Below are 27,729 nucleotides of genomic sequence, written 5' to 3' on the forward strand. Positions count from 1 at the left end.
GGTGACGTGATCATCATCGTGGTCAGAGGTGGAGCGGGAGGGGCTGAGTGAGGGGGAGGGGTGGGCCTTTTCAACAGGGGTGGGGGGAATGAGGCAACAGCCAGTTGAAAGGCCCTGAGCCTGTCTTGGCAAGAATGCCTTTAAAGCTGGTTCGCTACCCAGAACCCAAGCCTCTGCACAAATGGAAGGCAACAGTGTTAAAGGGACCTGAGCCCCCCAGTTTCTTCTGTCCTCTGCTCTTGGCACTAATGCCTCACTGCAGTGCAGTTCTGCTCCCACCAGCCATGCTTCCGGTGAGCACTCGCGGACACTAATTCTTACTCAAGTGTGAATGTCTCTTGTGACAGAATGAGGCAGGAGGAGAACCGCTGGTGCGAAAACCGTTGGAAGATTTTAAGTCCGTCAAAACCAGGGGAGAGGAGGTGCAAGCACAGGGGTCCCTTGTCCCTGTTTCTCATGCATGACACCCCCTTCTGGAGGGTGAGTTGAACTTGAGAGGAAGGGCAAAACTGAGTTGGAAAAATGAGGGAATAGGAGATCTCTTTAGGGTATAGGAATGAGGGCTCTGGAGCCACGGGGCTTCATAAATGAAGGAAGCAGAGATTCAGAGGAGTAAGGAAGGCTCATTTCACACACAAACTCCATTAACCTGGCTCCCCCAGACGCACCTTCCTACACCACTATAATCAGCTCTTGCTGAGAAGAGGGTGCCTTGTTTAGGTGCCACAGTCAGAAGGGAACCCTATTACTGAGCACAGGCTATGGAGAGATCTACTTCTGTGCCTTAACTTCCACATCTGTAAAATGGGACCACCACCACCTGCCTTCCAACACTGCTGTCATTTTACCTCAGCGATGCAGTTTGGGATCATAAATGTGCCAATTATTTTTGGAGAGGGGTGTGGGTAAAAGACCCTTTCTCCAGTCTGCTCAGGACCTGGAATATCCTCACGCCCACCCACCCCCTGCCACACTAATATGGCATACTGGGTGTATGTAGGTCTTGTGATTTCCCTCGGGCCCCCACAGCAGAACCATGTTCTTCTGTGGGACTAGAGGAGAGGGTGGGGTGGATGGATGTGAGGAAGAGCACCACAGTCACTGGTTGGGGACGTGAGGGGAGAGTTGGGGGCCAGCAACAGCAGTCAAGATTAGCTGATTGGACTGGGGGAAATGCTCTCATGGTATAATTCATACATTAGTATGAAAAGGTGCCCTGGTGGCATAGTAGGTTATATGATGGGTTGTTCTCTGCAGTCAGCAGTTCAAATCCACCAGCTGCACTGTGGGAGAAAGATGAGGTGATTTGCTGCCATCAAGATTTATAGCCCCTGGGGGGGGGGGGAGGATTCCTTTTCTGCCCTTATAGGGTGGCTAGGAGCAGGAACCAACTTAATGGCAGTGGGTTTGGTTTGGGTATGAAATGAAGGGTGGCATCTTTTCTGTTGTGCTATGCTGCAGTGTGGCTCAGGGGCAGTGTGGACAGTGTGGGCCCCTCCTCAGAGTTGCGACCTACTAGGGTCACCACTCTGCCAGGTCCCAAGCTGTATTTGCTTCTCAGCCAGCTGCGCTGGGCCCAAGTGCAGACCAGAGGGGGGCCACCTTCCTAAGGGTTGTGCCTTTTTCATAAACCACCTTGCCAAGTACTACTTCGCAAGAGGGTCCCTGGTGCTGCCTCCTCAATCGCAGGCCTTTAGAGGTATTATGCATCTCTGATTTTTAAGAAAAATTCTAGAATGGACACTGAAAAGTGGCCTCACCTGTCCACTGAGGTGGCCCAGGTTCAGAATGAAGGCACACCTTTGCTGCCTAGAAGGCATGCCACCCTTCCATCCGTGGAAGAAAGGAGAGAGGAGGAGGGGGAGAGAGGAGAGCAAGAGAGACGGCGTGTCCGTAAGAAAAGTCAGTATATTTATGGTTTGCTTTATAAAAGTTACTATAATACAATGGTACATAGTATTGAATTCACAAAAATATGAACAAATATTTACAGCAAGACACACCCACAACGGAAACACTTCTTTTCAAAACAAGTTACATACGGATGACAGAGTATATATGCACAAACGTCCCTAAAACGTATTGTTTCTCTTCTTTGCGGTGGGGGGGGAGGTGTAAATGAAAGAGGGGGCACAAGACTTTAAAAAAAGGAAAAGCAAACCCCCAACTCTTCAAAAGCAGAGATTTGTTCAATGAAAACAAAAGGATTAAAAGGGGGTTGGGTGGTGGGTGAGAAGGCAACACATTTCTGAATGACTGCAAACCATCTTGGGGTGTGGTGGGGCTCCTCAGGAGAGGGTGCCCTCCCCTCCCCTGGCTCTCCCTCAAGAACATACAGCTCCAGTGAGCCAGGAGCCTGAATGTTGGGTGAGGGGGTCTCTGTTTCCTCTCATCCTTCCCACCACCCCCTTTTTTTTGGGGGGGGTAAGGAGGTGATGGTTGGGATCCAATGAGACAGCCCCTTGGGGGCCGCTAAAAATAACTTAAGTCCGCCGTCTCGCCAGCTACGCATTTCCTCGAGTGAAAAATAAATATTCCTCCGGGTGTACAATTAGGCAGAAGGGCAGCCCGCGGAAGAGAGAGGTGGCGCCGCGTCCCCGCTGTGTCCTCACAGCCGCTGACTCCGTCTGCGCGAAGCAGTGGCGAAAGGAAGAGCAACAACCAAACAACGAAAAACAACGACAGGAGGGGGGGGAAAAAAACAAAACAAAAGCCAAAGAGAAAAATAACAATTCTTTGTACAGAATTTACATGATAACAAGCTTGACACAAGCCGAGATACCAGGCGCAGGCCGCCAGCATCCGCTGTGACGGGCGGCCGGCTCCGCGGAGGACGTGGGAGGTCGACTCCTGGTCGCGACAGTCCTTATTTACACGCCTGCGCTGCCTTCTGGGGTTCGGGGCGGCTTGCCTCTGTGTGTGTGTGTATGTGTGTGTGTCGTTTTCCCAAAGTCCATACAAAGAAAGGAGCACTAAACGTTTCCCCACATGTTTCCACAAGAAACAATGTCCCCAGAGAGAGTCCACTGGCAGCCGGCATACAGAAGTTGGGTCTGAACCTCCAAAATCCACTTGTCTTTTTTCCCTTCGTTGTGATTTTATACACGCACCAAAAAAAAAAAAAAAAAAGATAGCTGGATAAGATTCTGGGAAATAACCCTGAAGAGGATGAAGGTGGGGGTGGGGCATGGGGGGGTGGGGTACCAGGTAGGTGGGGAGGGCAATTTGTAGATAGAAAACCGAGAGATGGGTGTTTTCAAATCTTGTCTAGATTTTTTTCTCTTCTCTGGGAGAAATGACCTGTGCGCTCTGAAAATAAATACCCACTGGCCTGTTTGGGGGGCAGGGCTGCCAGCAGGGACCAGTGTGAGGCTCATGAAACAGAAACTAAATGCCACACTGTAAGCTGTTAGACAGCGCCCTCAGGCCCAGGTGAGGGCCAGGGCAGGAGAAAGCAGAGACCTAGTACCTCCCTCTGCTGCTGGGGTCTGGGGGGGGGGAGGGGGGACGGGCGGGGGAGGGGTTCTGTCCTTGCTGGCATTTGAATGAGAAAGTAAACATTGAACCCAAGGTTTGGGGGTGGGAGTGGGGGGGGGTTGGGATGCCGGAGAGTAGGGTGGCAGAGAGAACCAAGCTCCAAAAGGCCATTCCTGCCTGGGCCTAGCTTGGCTGCCCAGAAAGGAACAGGCCTGGGAGGGGTCCAGGGGAAGGTGTGGGGTCCTCTCCTCACTGATTCAGGGGGCCTTTTGGGCACGTAGTGTTTCTGAGGTCGTCTCCCAACTCCTCAACCCCTCCTTTCCCTTCTCAGCACCTGCCTGGCCACCCTGCTGGGAGTCCCCCCTCTCTCTGATTCTGCCTTCACATTTCAATGGTTAAAAAGTTGTTTCTTATGAAGAAGAAGAAAATAGAAGACAAGACAACGTAGCAGCATTCACAGAAGGGGCCGGGGATGGAGATGGGGAAGAGAGGAAACAGTGAAAAATGGAGGAGAGGTGGGAAGGAGAGAGGCCAGGGCAGGATGGGGTGCCGTGGGAGTCAGACGGGACACCTGGCAAGGAATACGTCTGAAAACAAAAGCCACACGGATGGACAGAGGGACGGACGGAAAAGCCCTTTCCCGCTGTGGGAGCAGGAACTGCTGGGGTCCTGGGGTAGTGTTGGGGGCGCCGGGCCCTGGCGAGGCCTCTGGGGAGGGACAGCACCTGAAATGGGTTGGGCGGTGGGCCAGGCCTGGGGGGGGGTGTCCCTGGCGGGGCCCTGAGAACAGCTGCCATCCTTCGTGTTTGACACTGGCCGGGACCTAGTTGAGGGTCCCCCGACAGTTCTCAGAGCCGCAGAGACAGGGGATCTTGACGTCCTCGATGGGGAACTTGTAGTCGTAGGTGATCTCCTCGTTGACATTGATGTGCTGCTTCGAGTAGATGACAATCTTCTTCTGTGACTCCACAGTGATCACCTTAGCGTAGCAGTTGGGCTGCATGAGGCAGGGAGGCAGGAGGGGGGGGTGAGTGAGCTGCTGGCCCCACCCAGGCCCTCTGCCACCTCCAGCCCTAGGGCCCCAGGGGAAGCCTTGCTGTGAGAGCTTTGCTGTGTCCCTGTTCTATGCCTCTGTTTCCCTCTCTGCCTGATCCATAGCCAGAAAGCCCCCTTCACTGTCATCTAGTCAATTCTGAGTCCCAGCCAACTCTGCCGGACAGAGCCCAACTGCCCCTTTGGGGTTCCAAGGTGGTAAATCTTTAGGGGAACAGAAAACCTCATCTTGCTCCTAAAGAGCAGCTGGAGGATTTGAACAGCAGACCTTATGGTGAACAGCACAGCATGTAACCCCACGATGCCAACAGGGCACCTGATCTGCTTGGACAGCATTGTTGACAACAGTAACCAAGGCGACAAGTTCCTTCCAGGGCTTCTACTTCCATGTAGATTGCCCACATTCTTCATTCTGAACCAACACCCCTCTTGCCCCAAATTCACTGTTAGCAAATGGAGTCCCACATGGTGACCCAAAGACAGAGTAGAATTGCCCCCGTGGGTTTCTGAGGCTGTAAATAAACCTTTACAACAGTGGCTCTTAACCGGTGGGTCGCAACCCTTTGGGGGTCGAACCCCTTTCACAGGGGTCGCCCGATTCATCACAGTAGCAAAATGACAGTGATGAAGTAGCAATGAAAATAATTTTATGGTTGGGGGTCACCACCACATGAGGAACTGTGTTAAAGGGTTGAGGCATGAGGAAGGTGGAGAATCCTGCTTTACAATGTTCAGCAGCCCAAAGCACAGCCCACCACACCCCCGGGGCACCTCTGCTCCAGGGGCCTGAGTTCTGAGACCCAGCAGCCATTGTCAGTGGAGCTTTACTGGGATGCGGTCCTGCATGTGGTCTGAGGGGGTCCACAACACCAACAGCCCAGTCCCTGCTCAGTTTCTTCACCTGGCAACTCTGCATCAGTCCCTGACTCACTAAACTCAACCCTAGACTCCAGAAGCTCAAAGCCAGGATGTCTACCTGGCCTTGAGGTCCTAAGCCCCAGATGGGAGCGCCAGCCGCAGCTCGGCCACCCCCATGTCCCTCCAAGGGACTGTTCAATTCTGTCCACTTGTCCCTCCCTCTGCTGCCCCCAGTCAAGAGTAAAGGCCAGCTCTGGTCACCTGGACTGGCAGCCTTAGCCTGAGAAAGCCCTGCCCCGGCCCAGCGGCCAGGGAAACCCCTGGGGAAGAAGAGTAGATCCGTCACCCACTGCAGTCCCTGTGGCTTGCCTTGGTTTTGAGGAGACTTGTCTGCGCCGTCCCTCAGACTACAAGCCTGAGCAACCTGGTGGCTTCGCATGAACCCGAGCCTCATCCTTCCACCCCTGCCTGGGGCGCCTTCCTGCTCCTCCTCACCATCCCTAACTCCGCGGGCTCTCCATGTGGGCCAGAGCACTTGCCCCAGTCCCGGCTGCTTCACCTCTCCTCTCTCAGACCTCACCACCGTCCGAGCTGCAGGGAGGCCGTCCAGGACCAACCCCTGCTAAGCACACGTTCCCGTCAGCAGAGGACCTGCAAGAACTGACGCTCCGTGCTCACAACCCCCTGCTGTCCTGGCTGCTTGTCCAGGGCAGGAACACTTCCTTACGTAACTTACTTGAGATCACTCACTAGGTGCCCACAGCCCACGGTGTCTGCCCCTGTGCTGGCCTGGCCCCTGCACCACCCCATTCTCCCCAGCACCCCCATCCACAGGGGCTGCGCAGAACGGGGGCAGAGCGTGCGTGAGAGAACGGGGCAATCCCCTTGGTGGCACACCCAGCACCACATCACCGGGTATCTAGATGGTGCAGGTGTCAGGGCTGGGCCTCCAGAGTTGGAGACTGATGAAGTCAGCCACTTCTTGGCCACCTTGTGCCCATTGGACAGATGGGAAACAGGAACTCCGAGGACGGAAGCTTCTCGTGAGAGGCCTCACTGCCCCCCACCACCCTGTCACCATCCTCTGTGCCCCCTGAGGTGAGGGCAGGGCAGCTCCGGGCTGGGGACTCACATTGCAGCTGTGATTGATGAAGCGGGCAAAGTTGCCGCACTTGGTGGCATCGATGATGGTGTCGTGGTCCACCCGGAACATGTAGCTGCTGCCGATGCCTTCGTCCTCGTAGCGTTTCTCCCGCATGTCGGCAATCACCTGGTGGCGGGGACGGGTGTCAGGGCTGGCTGTGCCGCTCCTGCCCCCACCACCCCAGGTGGCCAGCACCCACCTGCCGGATGTTCTGGCCAACATACTCGATGACCATCTCGTCGGCTGCTATGGGCTCCATGGCAAACAGGCCCCAGTCATGGATGTGGCTCTTGCAGAACTTGAGCTTCTTCTTCCGGAACTGGAAGGAGAGGAGGGATGGGGTGAGCCCTGGCCTCGGGGGTTTTGGCGGGGGTTGGGGAGGGGGAGAAACAGGGACTCTGCCTTACCTTGAGCTGGTTGAACTTGAGCAGGTCGCTGTCACAACTGCCGGTGAAGGAGGACAGGAGGCGGCGCTGTTCTGAACGTCGCTCTGAGCCGGCCCGCGTGGAGGCGTGAGGCTGTGCTGGGATGCTCATGCCCTGTGTGGACAGAGGGACACCCCTTTGGTCCCTCTCCCAGGCTCTGTCCCTGTGGATCTGTGGGCCAGGCCATTCCACATGTTCACCAGTCCCCAAACCCAAAGCGTCCAGACGGTGTTCTTTCTTCCTTCCGTTGTTAGGGCTTAAGTGACTGAGCCCTCTGAGCCAGACTGGGGGCCGTCCCTGCGTCTCTTGATAAGCACTGCACCCGAGTCAGGCCCCTTCAAATGCAGCCCGCGTTGCCCCCCCCAGTCCCCCCACCCCGGTGGAGCCCATCCCACCGCCCTCCTGGACAACTGGAGCAACTGTACTGTCCTCTCCTCTAGGGACCTCGGCTACTGACCCTACACAGCAGCCAGGGCGGGGTGAGGGTCACAGGCCTGGCCTTGTCACCATGGCCCTATGGGAGGTGCCAGCCACAATGGCCTTCCTCACACCACCAAGCACTTGGGAATCTCAGTGAGCGCTCGTCCTGTTCCTAGTCAAGTTCTCACTGACATCCTTCTCAACTCTTGTCACCCCTCCCTTGGGGTCCGACTCCCACAGGGCCCTCTGTGACCACTTGGCTGCAAGTCAGCGCACCCAGGCCCCAAGGTTCGCCAAGGGCCAACCCCGTCATCTCCTGCTTAGTTGTCCTTCTCTACCTGCAAACAGGTCTTTGCTAGCTCACTGGGTGACTGCCAAGCCCTGACTACCATCCGACTCCCCGAGGGCAAGGAAGGGGTCTTGTTCACGGCTGCACAACCAGTTAGTGCCCGGCACCATGCCCTCGACACAGGTGCTCGGTCAGGCAGAACTTCCTATGAACAGACTGGGCTTCCAATTCGATACCCCTGACACCACCTCCCTGAGATCCTTTGAAAGCCTTACACCAAAAATAGCCCTCCTAAAGGCTTCTTAAAACCAAGCCAACAGTTTGGCTTACAAGAAAAGAAAGACTGCCCTCAGCATTGTGCTCCTTTAAGAACCACCCACATGGACACCGGTGACTTGAGAGGTCAGAGAAGCATCTAAGGAGGCAGCGCTTGGAAAAGGAGGCTGAGAACGGAGGCACAAGGCCAAGGACCTACAGGGAGGGATGGTTCAACTGGGGCATGTCTGTTCTCGGCAACCGCAAAACAGACATTACATCTTGTTAAAAAGCCATGAAAAAAAATAAGAGTCGTGAATGAATGAAGTCGGGGGCGGGGGGAGGGAAACTAGAGTACCAGACATGGAACCACCAGGGCAGAATCCTCAGAGAGAAGGGGCCACCCCACTGGCTGCTTAAACTTTCACTGAAGATATACACAAACCTTTTGGGATGCAATTCTCTGCTGATGACCCCTGATGACTGTCAGCCTCAGATGTGAGCCTCTGGGGTGAGAGGCTAAGTCTTCCCTTGGCTGCCCCACCCCGGCCCCTCCGCGAGTGGTACCTGGGTGTCTGTGGGGGGCTCGTCGCTGCTGGCCCGGCTGCTGTTGAGGTATCTGAGCTTGTCCTTCTTATCGATGGTGTAGAAGCCCTCACTGCGGGCACAGCCCGTCACGTGTTCCCGGAGCCCGTCGTCCCTCTTCTTCCTCTTGGCGGAAGAGAGGCTGGTGGGTGGGCAGGCGTCAAGGGCCACACAGACACTGAAAGAGCCCCTCCCCCAAGTCCTTCCTGAGACTCATGCCCACCCATGGGTGGCTGCCCTCCAGTCAAGGTCCTCCAATGGCTGTGGGTGTGCTTCTCCCTGACTCTCTGCCTGTGTCCCCATCTGCAGACTAGGGGTGCTAGTGACTACGTGCCTGAGACCCTGACTCACAGGAGGGGCTCGGGAAGTTAGTTTGGCACCGTGGGGTGATGGCAGCTCCAACCTCACAGGGGTGAGGCCACAGGAAAGCCCAGCCTCTCGGGGCAGGTTTGCCGGGCTTCCAATGAATAGCCGCGTGACTTCACGCGGTTCACACCCTCTCCGTGAGCCCCAGGTGCCTTGTATGTAAAATGGAGATTGTGACCTGTGGCTCCCCACACTGGGCTGTTGTGAGGATTGTAACCAGGACAGGTGGTGCTAGACAGTGAGCCCACTGTTGGGGCTGAGATGGGTCCCCCAAAGGTGCTCACTAGAGAGGATTCTCACCGTCACCAGTACCACTGAGCTGCTATAGACGGGGAGACGGGGCCCAGATAAGCATGAAGGGCACACAATATCTCTACTCCAAAGGACAGAAATCAATTACGAAAGCAGACCTACTGCCGTCAAGTGGGTGGCGACCCACGGTGACCCTACTGGGCAGAGTGGACCTGCCGCGTGGGGTTTCCGGAACGGTGGTCCCTGATGGGAGCAGACTGGTGACTGGAGGGTCTGGACCTCAACCCACCACGGCCCCGGGCCCTGGGCAGGATATAGGGGTGGTAGACCCATAGGGTGTCGTTGAGCCAGTCCATGCCGTTGTCCTGCTGCAGCAGCCGCTCGTAGGTGACGCACAGGAAGCGGATGTCCTCCTCATCGATGCCGCCATTCCAGATGTCGTACAGAATGGTCATCTCCTCAAACTCTGAGCGGGGCCGAAAGAGGGGCTGCGGGGGGGAGAGCTCGGGCGAGGCCTCGCCCCCCACCAGGTCCTCGTGGCGTTTCTTGGGCGGCCGGCGCCATGGCCCCCGCCCCTTGGCCAGCTCCATGTCCTCCTCGGTGGCTTCATCGCGTCCCCGGGAACCGGGGGGGATGGCCTCACAGGGCCACTGGTTCTCGAGCTCCTTAAAGGGTAGCTTGGCGTGCTCCACAGGCAGCGGTGGTGGGGGTGGCGGCGGCTGGGGGGGCAGCGGTGGTGGGGGAGCAGGGATCCCCACGTTCCGGAAGTCCAGGGTCACAGCACGGGGGTTGTGGGTGCTGGGGAAGATGGGGGTCTGTGGCTGGCTGGGCAGGAGCAGAAGGTCCCTGCCCAAGGTGGGCCCTGGCGGCCGGACCAAGGGCCCGTCCAGAGAGAGCACTGCAGGTGGGGATCGCCGGGGCCGGCCCGGCTTCCTCTTGATGGGCGTTGGGCAGGGCACCATTGGGGCAGGCAGCAGGGGGGGCAGGGAGGTGGGGGCCCGAGATGGTGCCCGTAGGACGGGCACGGGCAACGCCAGGGGCAAGGGCAGGGGCAGGGGCAAGGGCAGCGGCAAGCCAGCCTCCAGGAGCACGGGGGAGGGCAGGGGCCCGACCCGCTCGTCCCTTGGTCCAGCCGGGAGGGGGCAGACGGGCAGCAGTAGAGGCCCGCCGGGCTCAGGGAAGGTGGGCGTGAAGCTGAAATCCCGGCCTGGTGTCCTCGGGAGGCCCCCGCTGCTCAGGCTTGGGGAGGGGGTCGGGTACGCGAAGGGGCTGCCAGGCACCTGAGGGGAGCTTAGAGACAGATTGCTGCTGCCCCCCGAGAGCGGGGGCTCCCTGCCCGGCGTGGCCGGGACTGTCTCTGTGCTCTGCGACTTGGCCAGGCTGCCACAGAGGCCTGGTGTGCGTGGGGGCTGCTCCTCAGGGGGAGGCTCCAGGGGGACAGGTGGGGGTGGGGGTTCTGGGACCTCGGGCTCTGGTGGTGGGCTGGGTGGTCGGGATGGCCGGGGGGGAGGCAGAGGTGGCTGCGGGGGCAACGACAGCACTGTCGGGAGCTCGGGCTCTGCCTGCCGGTCATTCTCTGTAGAGAAATGGGGAGAAAGTCAAGGGTCACTGCGGTGTTTCTACAAGCCCCGGGCCCTGCTGGGCAAGGCCTCCAACCCATGCAAGTCTCAGTGGCTGAACCTCTCACCGATGGTTCACACCCAGCCCAGGGGGAGCACACAAAAGGTGCTGAGTAAACACCAGCCAAACATACTGGACCCAGGAGGCAGGGCTCCTACCCAGGGACAGCACTCCCAGTGGAGGGGTGGGGCTGAGAAAAACTGGGCTCCTGGGAGATAAAGGAGCCCTGGTGGCTTAGTGGTTAGGCATTGGGTTGTAATCCGCAAGATCTGCACTTCAAAACCCCCAGGCGCTCCTTGGGAGGAAGCCAGGGCTTGCTACTTCTGTAACCAGTTAGTCTTGGAAACTTTCTCTCTCCCTATGCATTGCTATGAGTCGGCTTCCGCTCAATGGCAGGGAGTTTGGTATCACTCCAATAAGTCTCTGCCGCAGGCTGGTCGGCACCCCCACGGCCTTTCTTCTGGCCCCTGGTACCCCGCCTGGAACGTGAGCCCCACAGGGGCAGTTTGGCCCCTTGTTGGAACCCCAGCCAGCCTTGGAGACACAAGAGGGCAGCAGAAGCCAGAGCCTCTGTTCAAAGACGCAGCTCCCAGGCCGAATGGCCACAGGCTTCTCCTGTAGAGGCACAAGTACTATCCACCTGGGGCTACTTGTGTTGATTAGAGTCAATGGGCGTGAGAAACTCAGAACTTGGGGTGCCCCAGCCGTGCTGTGCCTTTAGTGGGTGCTCTGGGACGACACTCACCCAACAAAGGAGTGAGGTTGTCACCCCCGGCCCTGAAATGATGGGGACACTCACTCCCTTTCTCAGTAGCATCTCATGGGGCCAGTGGCCCAAGAATCAACCCAGGTCACAGTGGCATTGGGAATTGTGACACACTGTCCTCTCCGTGTCTGTGTGGTGTGTCCCCAGCAGGTGGCACCTCACACAGCACTTACTCTATCCCCTGCCCCAGACAGACCCCAACAGACAAGGGGTCGGAGACCTGGGCTAGTTATGGGATTTCTGGGTTGGTGGGGTGTTACCTGGGGTGGGTTCGAGAGGCGATGGGGGCTTGGCTTCCCGCTCCTCAGGGGCAGGCTCTGGAGACAGCAACATGACCCCTTCCTGGGCCAGGCCTGGCTCCTTGGGGTCCTCCTCAATGTCCGCAGGCACCGGGGACCCCTCCAGCATGGGGGTGGGCTTCGCAGGGGGTTCATCCTCCACCTCAATGTCCACCTCCTCTTCCAGGACCAAGGGCTCCCTGGCAGGCAGCCCTGTGGCCATCGGTGCTTCCTCCATGTTTTCCTCCAAGTCCTCAGGGGCAGGAGGGGCCCTGGTCTCCTCTGCCACCTCCTCTTCTTCCTCTTCTTCCTCCTCCTCCTCCTCCACAGGCACCTCCTCTTCATCCTCTGAGGACTCGGACGAGGAATCGGACGAGGACTCGGAGCTGGACTCAAACCCAGAAGACTCGGATGACTCACTGGACGAGTCTGTGTCCGGCTTGGAAGTGGCGATGCTCACTGTCTCTTCTGGGTGGGGACAGACAAGGGCTCGCTTTGCCGTGTGTTCCTCACACCAGACCCCCCACCCAAGGTTTCTCTGGCTCGCGTGTGCATGCCCGTGCGCGCACATATGCGGGAATGAGCTAACATTCCCAGCCTGGCCTAGCTGAACCCACCCCTGCCCCACTCACCTCCATCTGAGTCGGGCTCCTCTCTCTCGCTGGCCTGCGACCGGGCCACATCTTCCTCATCCTCAGACTCTTCTGGGCTGTCACTGTCTTCGCCGTCGTCCTCCTGGGAGACAGGGGGATGCAGGGCCCGTTGAGTCCCCGACCTGGCCCCTCATGTGCCCAGGCCTCCCACCTCAGCCGCAGCACGTACCTTCCCTGATGTGGAGGATGTGCAGGAAGAGGAGAGCCGGCTCCTGGGGCCTTCCTCCCCTTCCTCCTCCTCTGCCTCCTCCTCCGTGCTTTCCTGCCCCTCCCCCTCCTTGTCCGAGGCCGAGGAAGAAGGTGAGCTCGTGGAGGACCCTGAGGATGAGGACCCCGACGCCGATGAGGACACAGACAGAGACTCCTTCTCGTCCTCCTCTCCCCCACTGTCCAGCTCTAGGGGCCGTGCTGGCCGCCGCCGAACACCCACACCCTTGGGGTCACGCTTGGCTAGTTCACAGGGGGTGTCCGTCATGTCCCGGTCCCGCTCCAGCTCTGGAGAGACGAGAGTAGAAGGGGTTTCAGAACTGAGCGGGGGGTGGGAGGTGGAAACAGGGCCAGCACCCAGAAATGGGCCAGGGGACAGACCTTCATCGCCCTCATCGATGGAGGCGGAGGGCCTCAGCCGCTTCTGATCACCCGACGAGGCGGTGTCCGGTGGCTCCTTCCTTTTGACCTTGAAGGAGGGCAGGCGGATGGCCCCGCGCAGCCCAATGCCCAGGCCCAGGCCCTCATAGCCCATGCCCTCGCCCTTGCCCCATGACTCCAGCAGGCAGGAAGCGATGCGGTCCTTGGGCTTGGGCCGGTCCTCGTCCTTGTGCTCCCCTGACTTTACGGGTGTCAGCGAGGCCTGGGTGAGGGAGAAAGGGCATGGTCTCCATGGTGACTCCTGGAGCCTCTCTCCACCGCGACCAACCACCATCACCTGCACACTCTGTCTGGGACTCATCCCGCACTCCCATGATGCCTCCCTGCCCTCAACCTCCCCACATCTGTAAAATGTGGACATTAGACCAGGGGCTGGCAAAGCAGGGCTCGCAAGCCACAGGCAGCTCTTTGGGGATGTACATGTGCCTCTCAAGCACAACTGAGAAACCTTGACGGGCCATTCAGATGATGGCGATTTCATTCGGTGGTAAAGATATGGATGGCTTTGAATTTTGTTTCTTTTTTTAAATTGTGGTGAGGGGCGGGATTGGCTCTTCCATCTTGGAAGTTTGCAAGGTCAGTGGCTCAAACCCACTAGCAGCTCCCATAAATACCGAGAGCCTTCGCAACCCTCTGGAGCAGCACCACCCTGCCTCCGAGGGTTGACGGCAGTGGGCTTGGTATTAATTTCCTGGAATCCCTGATGGTTGGAGGTTCAGGACTCTTCTCCCCACACCCCCGGTACCTCGGCAGGTAGGCCTAGCGATCGCCCAGGAGCTCAGCTCCCGAGGGTACGTTTCTATCCCATCACACTGGGGTTGCCAGGGGTTGGAAGGGGCTTGCAGGCCACTGGCTTGTTGGTACTAACTGGGCAGCACCCAGTGGCAATGACAGAGAGAGAGGGCAGTCACAGGTGACTTATTAATGTGCTGAACAACAGCTAAGGAGCAAACCCTCCTGGTTTGAAGAGAGGCTCTTTGCAGGACCGAGATCCAAAGGTCTCCTATCCATGGAGTGAGCAGACCCAAAAGAACTTTCAGGGGTGGCAGAAGGGGCACGTGACCACACTGTCCCCTGTGGTCATCCTGGCCATGGATGGGTATGGGGTACGACCCGTGGCTAGTGCCAGTCCCGTAAACCAAACCCGCTGCCGTCAAGTGGATGGTGACTCAGCGGCTCCATAGGGCAGGGTAGGACTGCTGTTGTGGGTTTCCAGTGCTGTCCCTCTTTATGGGAATAGAAGGCTTCATCTCCCCTGACAACCTGCCAGGTGGCACCCCCAATGCTTAACCCCCTGCACCACGTCTGGCTCCCAGGTACTGAGTGAGTGCAGTTATCAGGACTCAGGGTGGGTAATGAGTCAGTGTGGCTTACTAGGATCCTTAGGGTGCTGTTCACGTCACCCTGGGGTATAGGCAGCAGTGCCACCAGGTACGTGCCTTCAAGGGTTCCTGCTCTGTGCCCGACCCTGGGATGCCCAACACCCACCTTGGCCATGCGCTCCTTCTTGTCCCACCACTCGTCAAAGGCCCGGAAGGCGACCACCTCCACCATCTTTCTGTTGAGGTCCCGCTTCATGGTGGCCTTGAGTTCCTTGAGCACCACCAGCAGGACGCCGTCCACTGTGGCCTTGTGAGGGTCCTCCTGCCGGGGCACATAGCCCGGGGGTGGCACCGACGGGTCAAACTTGGGCAAGGGGGGCCAGTGCTGTCCTCGGCCAGGGCCGGCATTGTTCAGGGGGAAGGGGCCCCGGTAAGGGGGCAGATTGACGAACTGCAGCCCGGCAGAGGCGGCTGCAGCTGCGGCTGCCATGAAAGGTGGATAGGGGCAGGTGCCCTGGCCAGTCAGCAGACGGCTAAGCATCTGAGTCTGCATCTGGAAGGACATGGGCATGCCGCCCCACTGCCCACCCAGCACGTGGCTCATGTCCACCTGCATCAGAGGAAACAGTCCTGGAGGGAATGGAGGCAGCGGCGGCAGGATGGGTGGGGGCGGCACGCCGGGGGGTGGCGGTGCCGGCAGAGGTGGTGGGGGCACGCTCACAGCTGGGTGGGCTGGGGGTGGCGGTGGTGGCGGTGGTGGAAGGGGCGGTGGCATGGGGAAACCAGGCTGCGGTGGTGGTGGGGGCGGTGGTGGGGGCAGCGGCGGGAAGCCGGGGGGTGGGGGCAGCGGCAGGTTGGGGGCCAGCACAGAAGAGCCCGCCACAGCCGCAGCCCCTGGGGTCAACACCATGGGCTTGGGGCAGTCGGCGCTGGTGATGGGGGCCGAGGGCATCTCATCGTCTGAGATTTCCATGTCCTCGCCTGATGACTGCTGGCCCTGCGGGGAGAACAGGGTAGGGTGAGCTCTGGAGCGCCCATCCTCAGAACAGGCAGGGAGATCAGCAGCCAGCTCTCAGAGTCTGCTCATGACCAGAGCTCTGTCCTTACAGGTCAGTTCCCACCCAGCCAGTCACGTGGCCTTCGGCAAGTCATTTAACCTCAGCAAGCCTCCGTTTCTGCACCTGCGTCTAGAGGATAACAGCACCCATCTCGTGAAGATTCTTGCATTTACCCAACGTTACTCACTCAGCACCTCCTGCATGCCAACCACAGAGAACAAGGCAGGCACAACCCCGGGTCCTCAATCAACTGACCTTCTAGAAGGCAGCGGCCGGAGGGTGCAAGGAGAACCACACAGCACGAGGAGGAGGGAGGAAGAAGACCAAGCATGCAGATGGAAGCTGATCCAAACTGTGCTCAGAGATACCCATATCAATACAGTCCTGCGCCACTCATGCCCCTGGCATGTGCCGTGAAATGGGGTGTCCTGAGATGAGGGTGCCGTGCAAGTATCATATGATGGATTGTGACCAGGGGTCCCTACGTCGGTCGTGGAGTCAAATGTGTACAAAGCCCCAACGGTCAGGCGTCTTTCACATCTAATGCTAGTTGGTGAAGCGCTTGTCCTAGTTCAGTGTGGAAAAACAGGAGCAACACGTCTGTATTCACCGAGGCATCTTAAACATACGAACACTGGGATGATGATAATGTTTTGAAGCCCAATCCATCATGAACCACTAATGGCATCTTGGGTCTCTAATGGCTTAGGCCAATGGGGTAGGGACCCACGGTGGATGCGTACCTATGTGGCCAAAGGGAGTTAGCACACGCCTGTTCTCTGCGCTTTACATACATTAACTCGGTTGCTTTGCATAGATTAACCCTATGGAGTAGGTCTACCACCTCCATAAATACAGATTAAGATTGGGGGGCAGATAGTTTAAGAAACTTGCCTCAGGCCATACAACTGAGAAGAGGAGGGGCCAGGGTTCCTGCCTGTGCTTTGAGAAGGTGACAACCAAACAGGTGTGCTTGGTGGCCCTGAGGGCTCATGAAGTAAACCAGGTTTTTACTGGCTCTGGCTGCACTGTGCCCTCAGCACTGTAGCCAGTGAACTGCAGTTAAGGGGGTGGGGGGCACGCCACTGGTCACCCAGGCTGGAGGACGGGAGAGGGAGGAGTCAGGATGATTGACTCTTGGTTAACTTTGGGGCGCTGAGTACAAGCAGCTTGAACGGAGGTGGAGCTGGAAGCCAAAGGGGGTGTGTTCAGGGGAGGAGTCCCCAGCGCAGATTGGAGCGGTAGCTCAAGCCCAGCCCCCTGGCGGAGTCACTACGGCAGGCTGGGCAGCGGAACAAAAGGGTGTGCAGTGAGGGGTGCCAGGCTCAGACCAGCAGGAGTGGGTGGAGAGGGAAACGGAGAACAAGAAGTTCTGGCCCTTGCCTGTCTGTCCTCCCCTCCCCCCCACACACACTCCTTGCACACAGTCTTCTCACACACCCACACCATACACCCACACCCTTTACACACAACTCTCACCCCAAGCCCGTACACACACATACCCCATTTATACACACCTACACATTCCTAATACACGTAATCTTAAACACCTACATCATGGACACACACCCCTCCTCTCTCACACACGCACCCACGCACGCACGCACGCGCTAGCTAGCAGAGAGAGGCAAGGACCGGCTCAACGAGTCTCTTCAACAGGCTAGGAGATGGATGAGTAGCCAGCACTTCCACAAAGGGCACTCAGAACACAGAGGGTTAACCCAGCCCTCCACAGCCAGCCAATCACAAGCAGCCCCAGGCCCTCCGGTCCTGCCCCTGCCTTGGCCCCTCCTTCCAGCCCGCAAGCTGGGGGTGGGACCCAGGACCAGGGGTGGGACCCAGCTGCGGGAACTAGCCTTCCTTTAGTGCCGGGCGGCCAGGCCCGGAGCCAGCTCAGAGTCCTCTCACCACCCCATTTGACAGGGTGCAAAACTGAGACCCAGAGAGGGAAATGCCTTCCCCAAGGTCACATAACCAATAAGTGGCATGTCTGGAGCTAAAGTTTCCAACCAGCTTCCCTCTTTGAAGAAAGTGAATGATCACCTCATCGACTCAGCCCCACCCCACCCCCCGCCCCTGCCTCGGTCCCGCCCCCTTGCTTCTGGCTGGCTCCTCATCTAGTCTGGGGCCTCGTGGATGCTCCCTCTGGTTGGTCCCCCACCTGTCCCCAGGAACCTAGGTGCTGTTCTCTCGGCCGCCAGCAGGGGGCTCCCGTGGGCCGGCCTGGTCGCTCTCAGTAGCTCAGCTCCAAGGGTTTCTTCCAAACCCCCAGCTCTGTGGGCCTGAGTCTCCTTCCCAACAGGGACATGGTGTCACAGACTCTTCTGGCTACTCTAGGCCACCAACTGGTCAACATTAAAATGTCCCCGACTCAAGGTAGCTTGGAAGGTAGGGGAATAGCAGAGCGAGACGACAGCCCTCCGGTTCTGCACACCTGTCACCATCCCCCTCCCGCCCCCTGTCCCCACCCCTGCCTAGAGGCCATAACCCACTTCCCTACCTCAGGGAGGCAAGCATCCTACCACCCCCTTCCCCACCCCAGCAGCCTGGCCACCTGCAGCCCGGCCACCTGCAGCCCCCTCTCAAGCAGGCCAAGGTCCTCCCTGTTCTTCCCTGAGGCAGCCAAGGCGGCTGAATCAAAGGGCCCAGGGCCTCATGTGGCCACCCACAGGGGCATGGTGCTCTGTCCAGACCCTGGGGCTCTTGCCCACTGGGGTCCTCCTGGACACGAACCCAGTGCTCTCTACAAGGCTCAGGGTAGACCAGCACGATGGCTGAACCCTGCCTCCACAGGCATATGGCAGGGTACAAGGGGTCCCAGCCCCTCACCCTGAAACTTCCTGGATGTTGGGTAGTAAGACTCCAGAGGAGGTCTAGTTGGGAGACTGCCAACCTCACCAGCCTCTAGCTATGGCTCTCTCTCGGCCTTGCCTTCAGGAGCCAGGGTGAGAGAAGACCCACAACCCTATACCCTCCCCACCCATCCTGGTTTCCCCTCTCCTCAGAGGACACCAGTCTCTGGAACACCACCATCTAGGGCTCCTGACCACCCCCCAGACCACCCACAGATAAACCCAGGACCAGCACCCCAAATTCTGAGGTCTCCGCTAAATCTTCTGGGAGCAGCTCAAGTCAGAATCTCTCCTGAGCAAACACTGACTTCTCTGACCTAGCTAGGAGAGCAAGAAGACCGGGCCATTTTCCCCTTCTTGCCCTGGCTCCCAGGGAGCTCAGAGCCAAACCAGCTATACAAGCCTAACCCCAGTACTTATTTTCATCTCTTTTATTCTCTACGAGCCCTAGTTGGTTATGCAGAATGTCACTAACCAAAAGTCCAGCAGCTCGAACCTAACATAGCTGCTCATGGGAGAAAGAGGCTGTATGCTGGAGTAAAGGTTTTCAGCCCCAGAAACCTGCAGAGAAATCCCCCTCTGTTCTATGAGCGAATCGATGGCAGTGGCTTTTTTGCCCTTGGCATCCTATCTGCTGGGCTGGTCTCCCCTGTCTTCTCGATCCTGCGCCTCTGCTAGTTACCCCAGCTACTGTTGCGAGGGGGAAGCAGGAGACACAAGACCGGCAAAACCAATCTCAGGCAGAGATGGATAGACATGGCAGGCAGTACCTCGTCCATCTTCTCTGAGGTGGGGGTCCTGTCGCCAGCTAGATCCAAGGCCACATCGCCTTTCTGGCCCAGAAGACCAGCAGGGTCTGGGGGTCCTGGCTCGGGTGGAGGCCGAGGCCCCAGGCCGAGGTCCAGTTCGTCATCATCATCAGAGTCAGGCAGCGGTGTGGGGCTGATGTCTTCTAGGCCGGTGCTGGAGGGACGCGAAGAGGGTGGCGTAGGGCCACGGAAGCCGGGCTGGGAGTTGGTGCAGAAGGGGGCCAACGGGGAGAGCTGGGAAGAGGAGGAGGAGATGGGGCTGCCCTCCAGCTGCAGCTCGGGGTCTGAGTCCTGCTCCCGCAGGAAGGGCAGTTTGGTGCGTGGCTCCTTCAGCAGCATCTCAATGCGAGAGTCCAGGCTATCGTGGGGCTTCTCAGGCCCCGTGGGCGATGACTCCAGCGTGGGTGTGCCGGGGCTGTCGCAAGGTTCGGGGCTCCAGGCAAAGGTGGGCCGGGCACCCAGCTCCATGCTGTTGGTGTCCGGGGGTGGGGGGCCAGGTGGGGTGCCTGGCTTCTCCTTGGCCACTGGTTCGGCGGGGGGCAGGGGCGGAGGTACAGGCGCCCTGCGGAACTCCCCACTCTCATGGATCCCAAAGGTGGCCGTGGAGGTGGGCTCCTCTGGGGGAGGCAGGAAAGAGGGGGCTGGGGTCTGGTAGGGGGAGAAGGCCGACTTGAAGGTCACTGCAGGAGTAGGCGCTGGGGCTGCTTGGGCAGGCGGTGGAGTGTGGGCAAAGGTGGCTGAGTCCTGTGGCTGGGCCTTGTAGGAGGGGCCACTGTTACTTCCACTGCTGCCGACTGTCCCAAACGGAAGGTCAGAGGAGCCCCGGAAGGCTGCCGTGGCCCCCACCGCCACTGCTGCTGGAGAATTGTGGACATAGTGATGCTCGTGGCGGCGGTTGTAGGCGTCCGTGAATTTGCTCTCGTGGCGTCGGGCCTTGAAGGTCACCGTGGGGTCCTGACTGAAGAGGTAGGAGGGTGTGGGCTGGCGACTGGAATAGCTGGAGTCCTGCGAGAAGGGGGTGCCCAGGCGGGGTGTGAGCGGCGTGCTCTGTCCATAGGAGTTGGGAGTATCTAGACGGCAGCTGGAATAAGCCGTGTCCTGGGAGAAGGGTGTCCCTCCGCTATTGGGGGTGACAGAGGATGAGCCAGAGCCACAGCCCACAGACAGGCTGCCATCCTTGAGACGCTTCAGGGCATCAGACAACTGTAGAGAGAAAGGGCGAGAGAGACAGACGTGAGATCACCGGGAGAAACATACAATGGAAAGGGGCTGCTTTCCCTTCCCTCCCTGGCTGCCAGGGAACTCCTGAACTGAAGGCTAGAGCGAGGGCAAAGAGGCCTTAAAGAGATGGAATCAGGACAGAATGAAGCCCTGTTGGCTCGGCAGCGAAGCACTTCGCTGCTAAGCAGAAGGTAGGCGGTTCAAACTCCCCAGCCCCTTGTTGGGAGACCCATGTGCCCACTTACTGCTGTGAAGATGCCCTACAGGGAATGGAACCGAGGGCAGTGGGTTTGGGGATGGGTTTGGGAGGGCCCTAGACTTACTCTTATCTTGAGGCAGCCAATGATCTGCCAAGAACCTGGAGGGTTGGGGGTCCCAGAGAACCAGAAAAGGAGACTTCCAGCCACAGAGTAAATGGAAGAACTCTTAGGGAAGGACCTTCCTTTCCCATGGCGGGATTCTAGGTTCAAGCAGGGGCCACAGGAGTGGTGCTGAGTGAACCACCTAGATGAGAGGCACCCAGGAAAGGCGCTTCCTTCGGGGAAAACCTCCTCCCAAGGGCGGCAGGTCAAGAGGCTGGGATAAAAAGCAGCAACCCCAGGTGAGGGTCGTCCTGGGGGGGCTGTGAGTAGGTAAGGGGGCAGGCTTGCTCCAAGACCAAGAGGAGAACCAAAACTGTACTTTCTGGGGGCAGGAGGGGAGGAGTACACAGGATGCTGGGAGGCAGGGCCCACTGAGGGGAGCCATGCTGGAAGGGGATGCTGGGAAAACATGCTCACCCCATGATCTAGGGGTGGGCGTAGCCAGGCTCAGCTCCCTTTCTAAGCCAAGGAAGCTGGGGGGAGAGGGGAAAGAGACACCCACCTGCAAGGCCTCATTCACAATTGGAGAAACGGCATCCAGCTCACCTACTGGGAGGGTCTGGGGCGTGTAGCGGCCAGTGACCAGCAGTTCGTAGAACCGCATACGTGTTTCCCCTAGGGGAGTGACAGGGAAAGGAGGAGCAGTGAGGTCCCAGGATGGCCGCCCCCCTCCTGAGACTCCCGGCTGCTTGGCCATCTTTGAGGTGATGGAGGGTTCCTGAGGCCTAAGGAAAAAGCAAGCTGTGGGTCCTGACCTGAAACCCACCCCTCCTAGTTGCTCCATCCTCCTCTGTTCAGGCAGCTGTTCTGCCGCTACATTTCTGATCCTGAGAATGTAACACTTTCACATCCAGAAACACCGACGCCTACTCCCTCTACTCCCCAGCCCCCCCCCTCCCTGGGCCAAGGCAGCTACAGAAGGGGCAGGACTCCACCCCCCCCTTCCTTCTGCCTTCCTGCTAACAAGTCAGGGATTGATAGTGAAAGAAGGGGGAAGCCCATTGACACAAAGGGGACACAGAAGTGACAGTTTGCTGAGCGGGCTGGGGCCGGGTACCCAGCAGAGTTCAAAACACTCTAGCACCCCTGTTACTGTGAACCCCACAGGCCTGTGGCCAGGTGGGGGCCCCAGGGGAGGGGCAGCGCTACCCCTGGCTGGGGAGGCTCTCCTAGCACAGGCTTTCTAGACCCAGGGGGCCCTCATCAGTATTTATAGAGCCTGGGCAAGGCTGCTTACATATGCAAAGAAGCGCATTCCTGGAGCTACACTTTACTGATCTCTTTCTTTCTTGAAACACAAACTTTTGTTGGCAGTCTCCGAGGGCCTTTTTTTTCCCCCTTCAGAAATGAAATTTTGGTGCAAGCTGGCTGCTCTTTAAGCAGAGGGTGCGTGTGTTAGGGGCGGAGTCTTCATGGTCGACTCTCAGGGAGAAATCAATGCAGCTCCCCAGAGGTTCCAGGGTCCCATGTCAGTACCCCTCCCCAGATGGAGGCTGAGGCTGAGGGCCATGGGGGTGGGCAGAGTGGGGGCACCAGGGGCTGACTGTGGGCCTGTATCCTGAGGAGACACAGAACCAGGTCGGCTGGCAGGTTCCTCCAGGGCACGTGGCCCAGTCAGAGACTAAATCAATACGCATTAATTATTAAGAGCAAACAAGGGAGGGTTGGAGGTGCCAAGAGTCCCCCCAATCCCAGGTTTCATAAACCCCTGGAAGTTACCCAACCCAGGCCTTCCCAGGAGGGACTTCCCAGGGACCCCAGGGGGCTCTGCCACCCACAGTGCTTGCCCAGCCACAGCAGGGTCCTCAGAGCAGCCTGGCCCTCTGTTCCACTTCAGCCAGCAGGCTTTGTAACTTCCACCTCTGGCAGGGACGAACTTCCCTGAAGAGGGCTCAGGTAGACCCTGGGCCAAGCCACAGCAGGCAGGGTCCAGGAGGGGTCTAGGGGCCTCTGCGGTGGAAGGCACAGCCTCCCCAGCCCACTTCCCTGCAGCTGCACAGCCAACGGAGATCCCGCGCAGGGGAGGTGCTGCTGTCTCTTTAAGAGAGAGGAGGGAAGACTCCGTGTCAGCCCTCCAACACCCAGAGCAGCCAGCCCTGCTCGGGAACATTATCAATGAAACAACACTCTGGGCCCAGGTTGGCTGCAGCTTCTGGGGACTGGGGATGGGTTAGGGATAGAACGGGACTGGGGTTGGGGGCTGGGACACTCTGGGAACTCCTAAAGACCTGCTTTTGAGCCCAGGGGCCTCTCTTTCCATGGTTAAAGGCACCCAGCACACTCCCTCAGTACCCCGCGCAAAATAAACAAACGCTGCGTCCTCCCCAGCATAGGCTGCAGCCCTGGGACAGTGTAAGTGGTGGCCACAGGGGCTGAGGGGCCCGTTGGGTGTCAGCAGTGGGGAAGCCTCTGCATGGTCCCCCGGGGTGCAGTGGCCAAGGACCCGGTACATTTGGTAAATTACAGCTTGTCTCCTAGCAACAGACAACACATTTAGCTCCACGTGACTCTGCCCTCAGGAGGGGAGGGGGCCCACAAAAATAAATAATGATAATCAGGTTGTGGTGACGGTGGTGGGGGACATAAAATTCAGGGAGGGGGCTGGGGTCACCTGGCAGGCCTCCTGGGCGCCTCCTGGCGGGTAGGCCCGGGCAGCCTTACTCACCCTTGGTGTCCAGCTCCACGTGGATAATGTTGCCCATGACCGAAGTGCTGTGCAGGTGCCGGACAGCCTCCCGGGCGCCCCTGACCGTGGCAAAGACCACCTTGGCGATGCCCAAGTGCTTCTTGGTTTTGGGGTTGTACAAAATCTCTACCTCTTCCACCTCCCCATACTTCTTGCACATGTCCCTCAGGAAGTTTTCTCGGATGTTGTCATTCAGCTTGGCAAATGTCACCTGCTTCGGAGGCACCGGGCCCACGTAGAACTCATCGATCTGGCAGGGACAGGGACGTCGAAGGAAGTGGGGAGGGGGGGTTGGAGGGCTTTGAAACCGATGGGAAAACAACCTTCCCCACTCGCTCCCGCGTTGAAAACAATGAAGGGTAAAAAAAGAGAAAAAAAATTCCGCGGAAAAAAAAGAAATGCACGCGGGCGGGCCCGAGAAGCGGAGGATTAAATCGTTTGGAACGTGGAAGTCCTCAGGGTTCGGAAGGAAAGGGGAAAAAGAAACAGTTTCTCTTTCCCCACCCCCAACTCCATTCTGGGCTCACCTCTCCTCTGCCCAGCCAGGAGTGACCCCTGGGCTAAGAAGTTGTCCCCTTCCCATCCCGGGACAGAGAAGGGGGGCGGGTCCCTGGACAGAGAGAGTCCAGGGCCGGCAGGGGCCAGAAGGGAACCCGGAGCCCCCAGCGGGGCAGGCAGGACACTGTATCCCAGCCTTGATTACAGTTTCCCCAATGTTCCTCTGTTTACAGTAGCAGAGAGGGGACACCCCTCTGGGCAGCACTCTCTCTCCCAGCCCAAACTTTCCTGCCAGGCGGCGGGAACTCAGATTCCGGCCGGGCTCGGTCAGGACTGGCGTTATTTTCGAACTCAGGGAGGGCGCGGGTGGGGGCCAGCGGAGAGGGGCCGTGGGAGAAGGGGGAGGGGTCCCTACCTTGAATTTGGGCACCGACAGCTCCAGCTCCTTGTTTTTGGTCCAGATGCCGACCACCCGGGGATCCTCCACAATTTCCACCGGACGGTTGCTGGACATCTGTGGGGAGTGATGGGGGGGTGTCCCCGAATGGGCGGGCTGCTCCCACTGCCCGGGGTCGGGGGCCAGACCCCTTACACCAGGCACTTGTCAAACTCCAGGTCCCGGGAGCCGGCTGACAGTTGGCCCCATGGTCGGGAGGGGGAATCCCCGGGCCCCTTGGGCCCCTCGGATCGGGCATGGCGGGGGTGGGGGTGGCGGGGAGGCGCGCCGGCTACTCACCGCCAGGCTGAAATGCTGCCCATCGTAGCGGTACAATTTGTGATGCCCCTTTTTCAAAGCCGGGTCAATCATCAACTTGTAACTTCTCCAATGGTGGTTCCTCCTCTCGCCCGAAGGGCCGGGCTGCGGCGGGGGCTGCTGGTGGTGGTGGTGGGGGTGACTGTTCTCCATGCCGTTAACCCAACCTGAAAACCAGCAAGTTGTTGTCGTCTGCGCCGGCGGCGGCGGCGGCGGCGGCCGCTCCTCCACACAGGCGAAATAATCCAATCGTCCAGCCCCCACCCCCTCCCACCTTACCAGCGCGCCCCGAAAGGCGCTGTCTCGCGGGCTCCCCCCAAAAAATAAGAACGGAGAGCTCGAAGAGCCTTCCGGGAGAATTAAGCGCCCGCCCGCTCGGCCACCGTCTTCGGGGGGCAGCGAGGGGGTCCCGGGGGCCCCCGGTGCGGGCTGGCGGGGCCGGGGGCGCCCGGAGGACGCGGGCTTCGGCCCGTGGTGTCCGGCCGCTCGCCCGCCCGCCCTCCCGGCGTGGAGCTCGCTCGCTCGGCCCGGCTCGCAGAGGCCTGGCGCCGCCCGCCCGCCCGCCTGCCCGCCCGCCCGCCTGCCCGGGCCGGGGCCGGGGCCGGGGCCGGGGGCGCGGGCTGCCGGGCGCCCAGCCGCGGCCTCTCCCTCCCCCGGCCGCGCTTACATCCCCGCCGGGCGCCGGCCTGCCTTCGCCGCCAGCCAGTACATGGTGTCCCCCGCGGGAGCCGAGGCCGCGCCGGCCGGACGGGGGGCCGGCAGGGGGAGGCACCGCCGCCGCTGCGCCTGCCGGGCCGGGAGCTGCTGCCGCCGCCGCCGCTGCCGCTGCCGCTGCCGCTGCTGCTGGTGCCCGGGAGGCGGCTGGCGGCGGAGGCTCGGCTCCCAGTCGCCGCACATCCCACAATACACCGCTAAGGAGCCCGACCCGAGCGCTCACCCTCCTCCTCTTCCTCCTCCTCCTCCTCTTCCTCCTCCCCTCGCCTTCCTCGCCGCTTCCCCAGGCACTCTCCCGGCGGCGGCAGCTGCGCCGCCAAAGCCCCGGGCCCCAGTGGCCCCCCACCCCTCACTCGCGCGCTCCCACACTGCCTCCCCCCTCCCCGAGGGGAAGGCCTTTTAATTTATTTATTCTGCTGGGACTTAGGTGGTGGGGGGCTCGGCTGGCGCGGGAGGGGGTGTCCCCGGGCTCTGTCTCCCCAGGCCGGGGCTACCCTCGGAGCCGCGGCCGCCCGCGGAGCGCCCAGGGGCTCCCAAACTGTTTCCAAACTACCAGCGCTGGAGGTGGTCTCGTGTGGACTCGGGGGACAGGGCTGGGATTTTTGGGGTGCGGGGTGCAGGGAGGGAAGGATGGTGTGCTTGGACGTTGGGAGCCGTGCGGGGAGCAGAGGTCCACTCCGGCGGAGTTGCAAACGAGGGATCTGGTCTCCGGCTTCCTCCCCGGCCTCGCGACCCCCTCGCCGCCGGAGCCGAGCTGGGGAGGGGAAACCGGGATTCGAACCAAATTTAGCCTTCGCATTCCTGGGAGGATATCACCCTAGCCTGGACCCGGGTGATAGAAGCTTCTCCGTGTTATTATTTTTGGAGGGGAGCGCCCTGTAATTGTCCTGAACACATGCTCTTCTCCGCTCTCCCCCCGCCCCCCCCCACGCTTCTTCCTCCAGCCACCGGCGAAAGAGAGAGTCCCCCTTTTTTGCATGTATCTTTTCCTTCCCCTTTCTTTATTAAAGGTCCGGGAGTGGCGGCGGCCAATCAGCGCGCGCCTTCCATTTTGTGAGTCCAACTCCGAGGCTTCCGGGCTCGGCGAGGACTCGCGTGCAGCCCCCTCTGCCTCTGCTCTCCAGCCGCCCGGGCGAAGGAGCCGCCTCGCCGGGGCTTCGTGGTGGTGGATTTCATATTGGGGCTCTTTTCGGGGTTTGTAATTTGGCCGAGGGTAGGTAATTGGCTGGAGCAGGGCGGCAGGGCGCGGCGGCCAATCAGCGCGCGGCTTCTATAGGGCTTGAGTTATTAGACGCTGATCTCAAAACATCCTTCATCAGACACCAAGGAGAGGCCAACAGATGAGGGGAGCCATTTTTTCTGCAATGGAATTAAATGGCCAAGTGGGTTTTTCCTTTGTTGCAAAGGGGGAATGCTTTTCCTTTGACTCCACCATCCCGTTCAGGACTCTGCAAGTGTGTTGTTTAACATTTGTCAACAGGCTAAAGGAATCACATTTGGAAGAACGGAGAAGACTTTTTTTTTTAAAAAAAGACCTGGATTTTTCCTTATGACTTGGAATCCATCTTTGTCTTGTATAATTAGGTCATAGCACAACATTAATGTCAGCAGTTAACAATTTCGAATTCCAAAAAACCTAAGTAAATGACATATTTCATTTTTTTTCTTGGGTGGGTAGGTGGGTGGGGGAGCTTGGTGCTGTCTTAGTCTGTATTCTCTTGACTGAACAATAAATTTTTTAATATATGTAGTTTCCTCTATTAAGCCCTTAAACCTGGCCATCTTATTAACTCCTTCTGCTCTCTTTAACAAGGTAATGTTTTCAATGTCTAGCTTTAGGAGTAGCGAAATGGCAGCAACAGCAAAATACTGTGAGCAGTTTGTTACTCTTTCCGTTTTTAAAAACCTTTAACCTTGTAAGTACCCAGTCCATTCTGTCCTTGCCGAGTGCAGTTTTTATGTTAATGTTGCTGCGATGTCCTTAATTTCTAACCCTCCATCTGCATGTGTCTGTCTCTCTTGTGTAAGATTAAGCGTTTGAGACGATTTTGCTCGTCCTAAAAGCTCAGGTTCTAGCTTTCAGCTTACTGTGAACGTTTACAACAATCAATGCTAGTCAGCGTCCTTCCCAGTAACATGGACACTTTCTTTTGAAAATCGATCTTTTCGAAGAAAAACAGCTCTGTTTTTCTCGTCTTGGTGGAGGGGGGGGAGGAAGTGTGTGAGGGATAGGAAGACCTCCTTTGTGTCGAGAGCGAGCGAGCTAAAGCCGTCTCAGGAAACTAGATTAAAACTGGAAAACAAGCCAAACAGCCACGTTAACTCGGTAGTATTTTCCATGGCGGTTGGGATGGCTGGTACGTC

At 58.8% G+C, this 27,729-nt stretch overlaps 1 protein-coding gene across 2 annotated transcripts; it reads right to left on the reverse strand.

Annotated features, from left to right (window-relative positions):
- Positions 1–1,911: 1,911 nt before the first annotated feature.
- On the reverse strand, positions 1,912–25,556 carry SETD1B (SET domain containing 1B, histone lysine methyltransferase). 2 transcript variants are annotated; one of them, XM_075534988.1, is made up of 17 exons: positions 25,319–25,556; positions 24,634–24,818; positions 24,313–24,411; positions 23,379–23,649; positions 21,216–21,328; positions 19,092–20,333; positions 14,578–15,408; positions 13,030–13,291; positions 12,611–12,936; positions 12,421–12,523; positions 11,771–12,256; positions 9,441–10,700; positions 8,489–8,655; positions 6,940–7,071; positions 6,732–6,851; positions 6,521–6,658; positions 1,912–4,474 (listed from the first exon to the last, which is right to left on the reverse strand). In XM_075534988.1, the coding sequence occupies exons 2-17, from the start codon at positions 24,802–24,804 to the stop codon at positions 4,301–4,303; spliced, it is 5,895 nt and encodes a 1,964-aa protein (XP_075391103.1). In that variant the 5' UTR covers positions 24,805–24,818; positions 25,319–25,556; the 3' UTR covers positions 1,912–4,300. The 2 variants fall into 2 exon arrangements, with proteins under 2 accessions (XP_075391103.1, XP_075391104.1); XM_075534989.1 differs by lacking the exon at positions 25,319–25,556 and adding an exon at positions 24,931–25,044.
- Between the last annotated feature and the right edge of the window lie 2,173 nt (positions 25,557–27,729).

The sequence above is a fragment of the Tenrec ecaudatus genome, chromosome 16 (genome assembly GCF_050624435.1).
Source record: "Tenrec ecaudatus isolate mTenEca1 chromosome 16, mTenEca1.hap1, whole genome shotgun sequence".
In the NCBI taxonomy this organism is placed as follows: domain Eukaryota; kingdom Metazoa; phylum Chordata; class Mammalia; order Afrosoricida; family Tenrecidae; genus Tenrec; species Tenrec ecaudatus.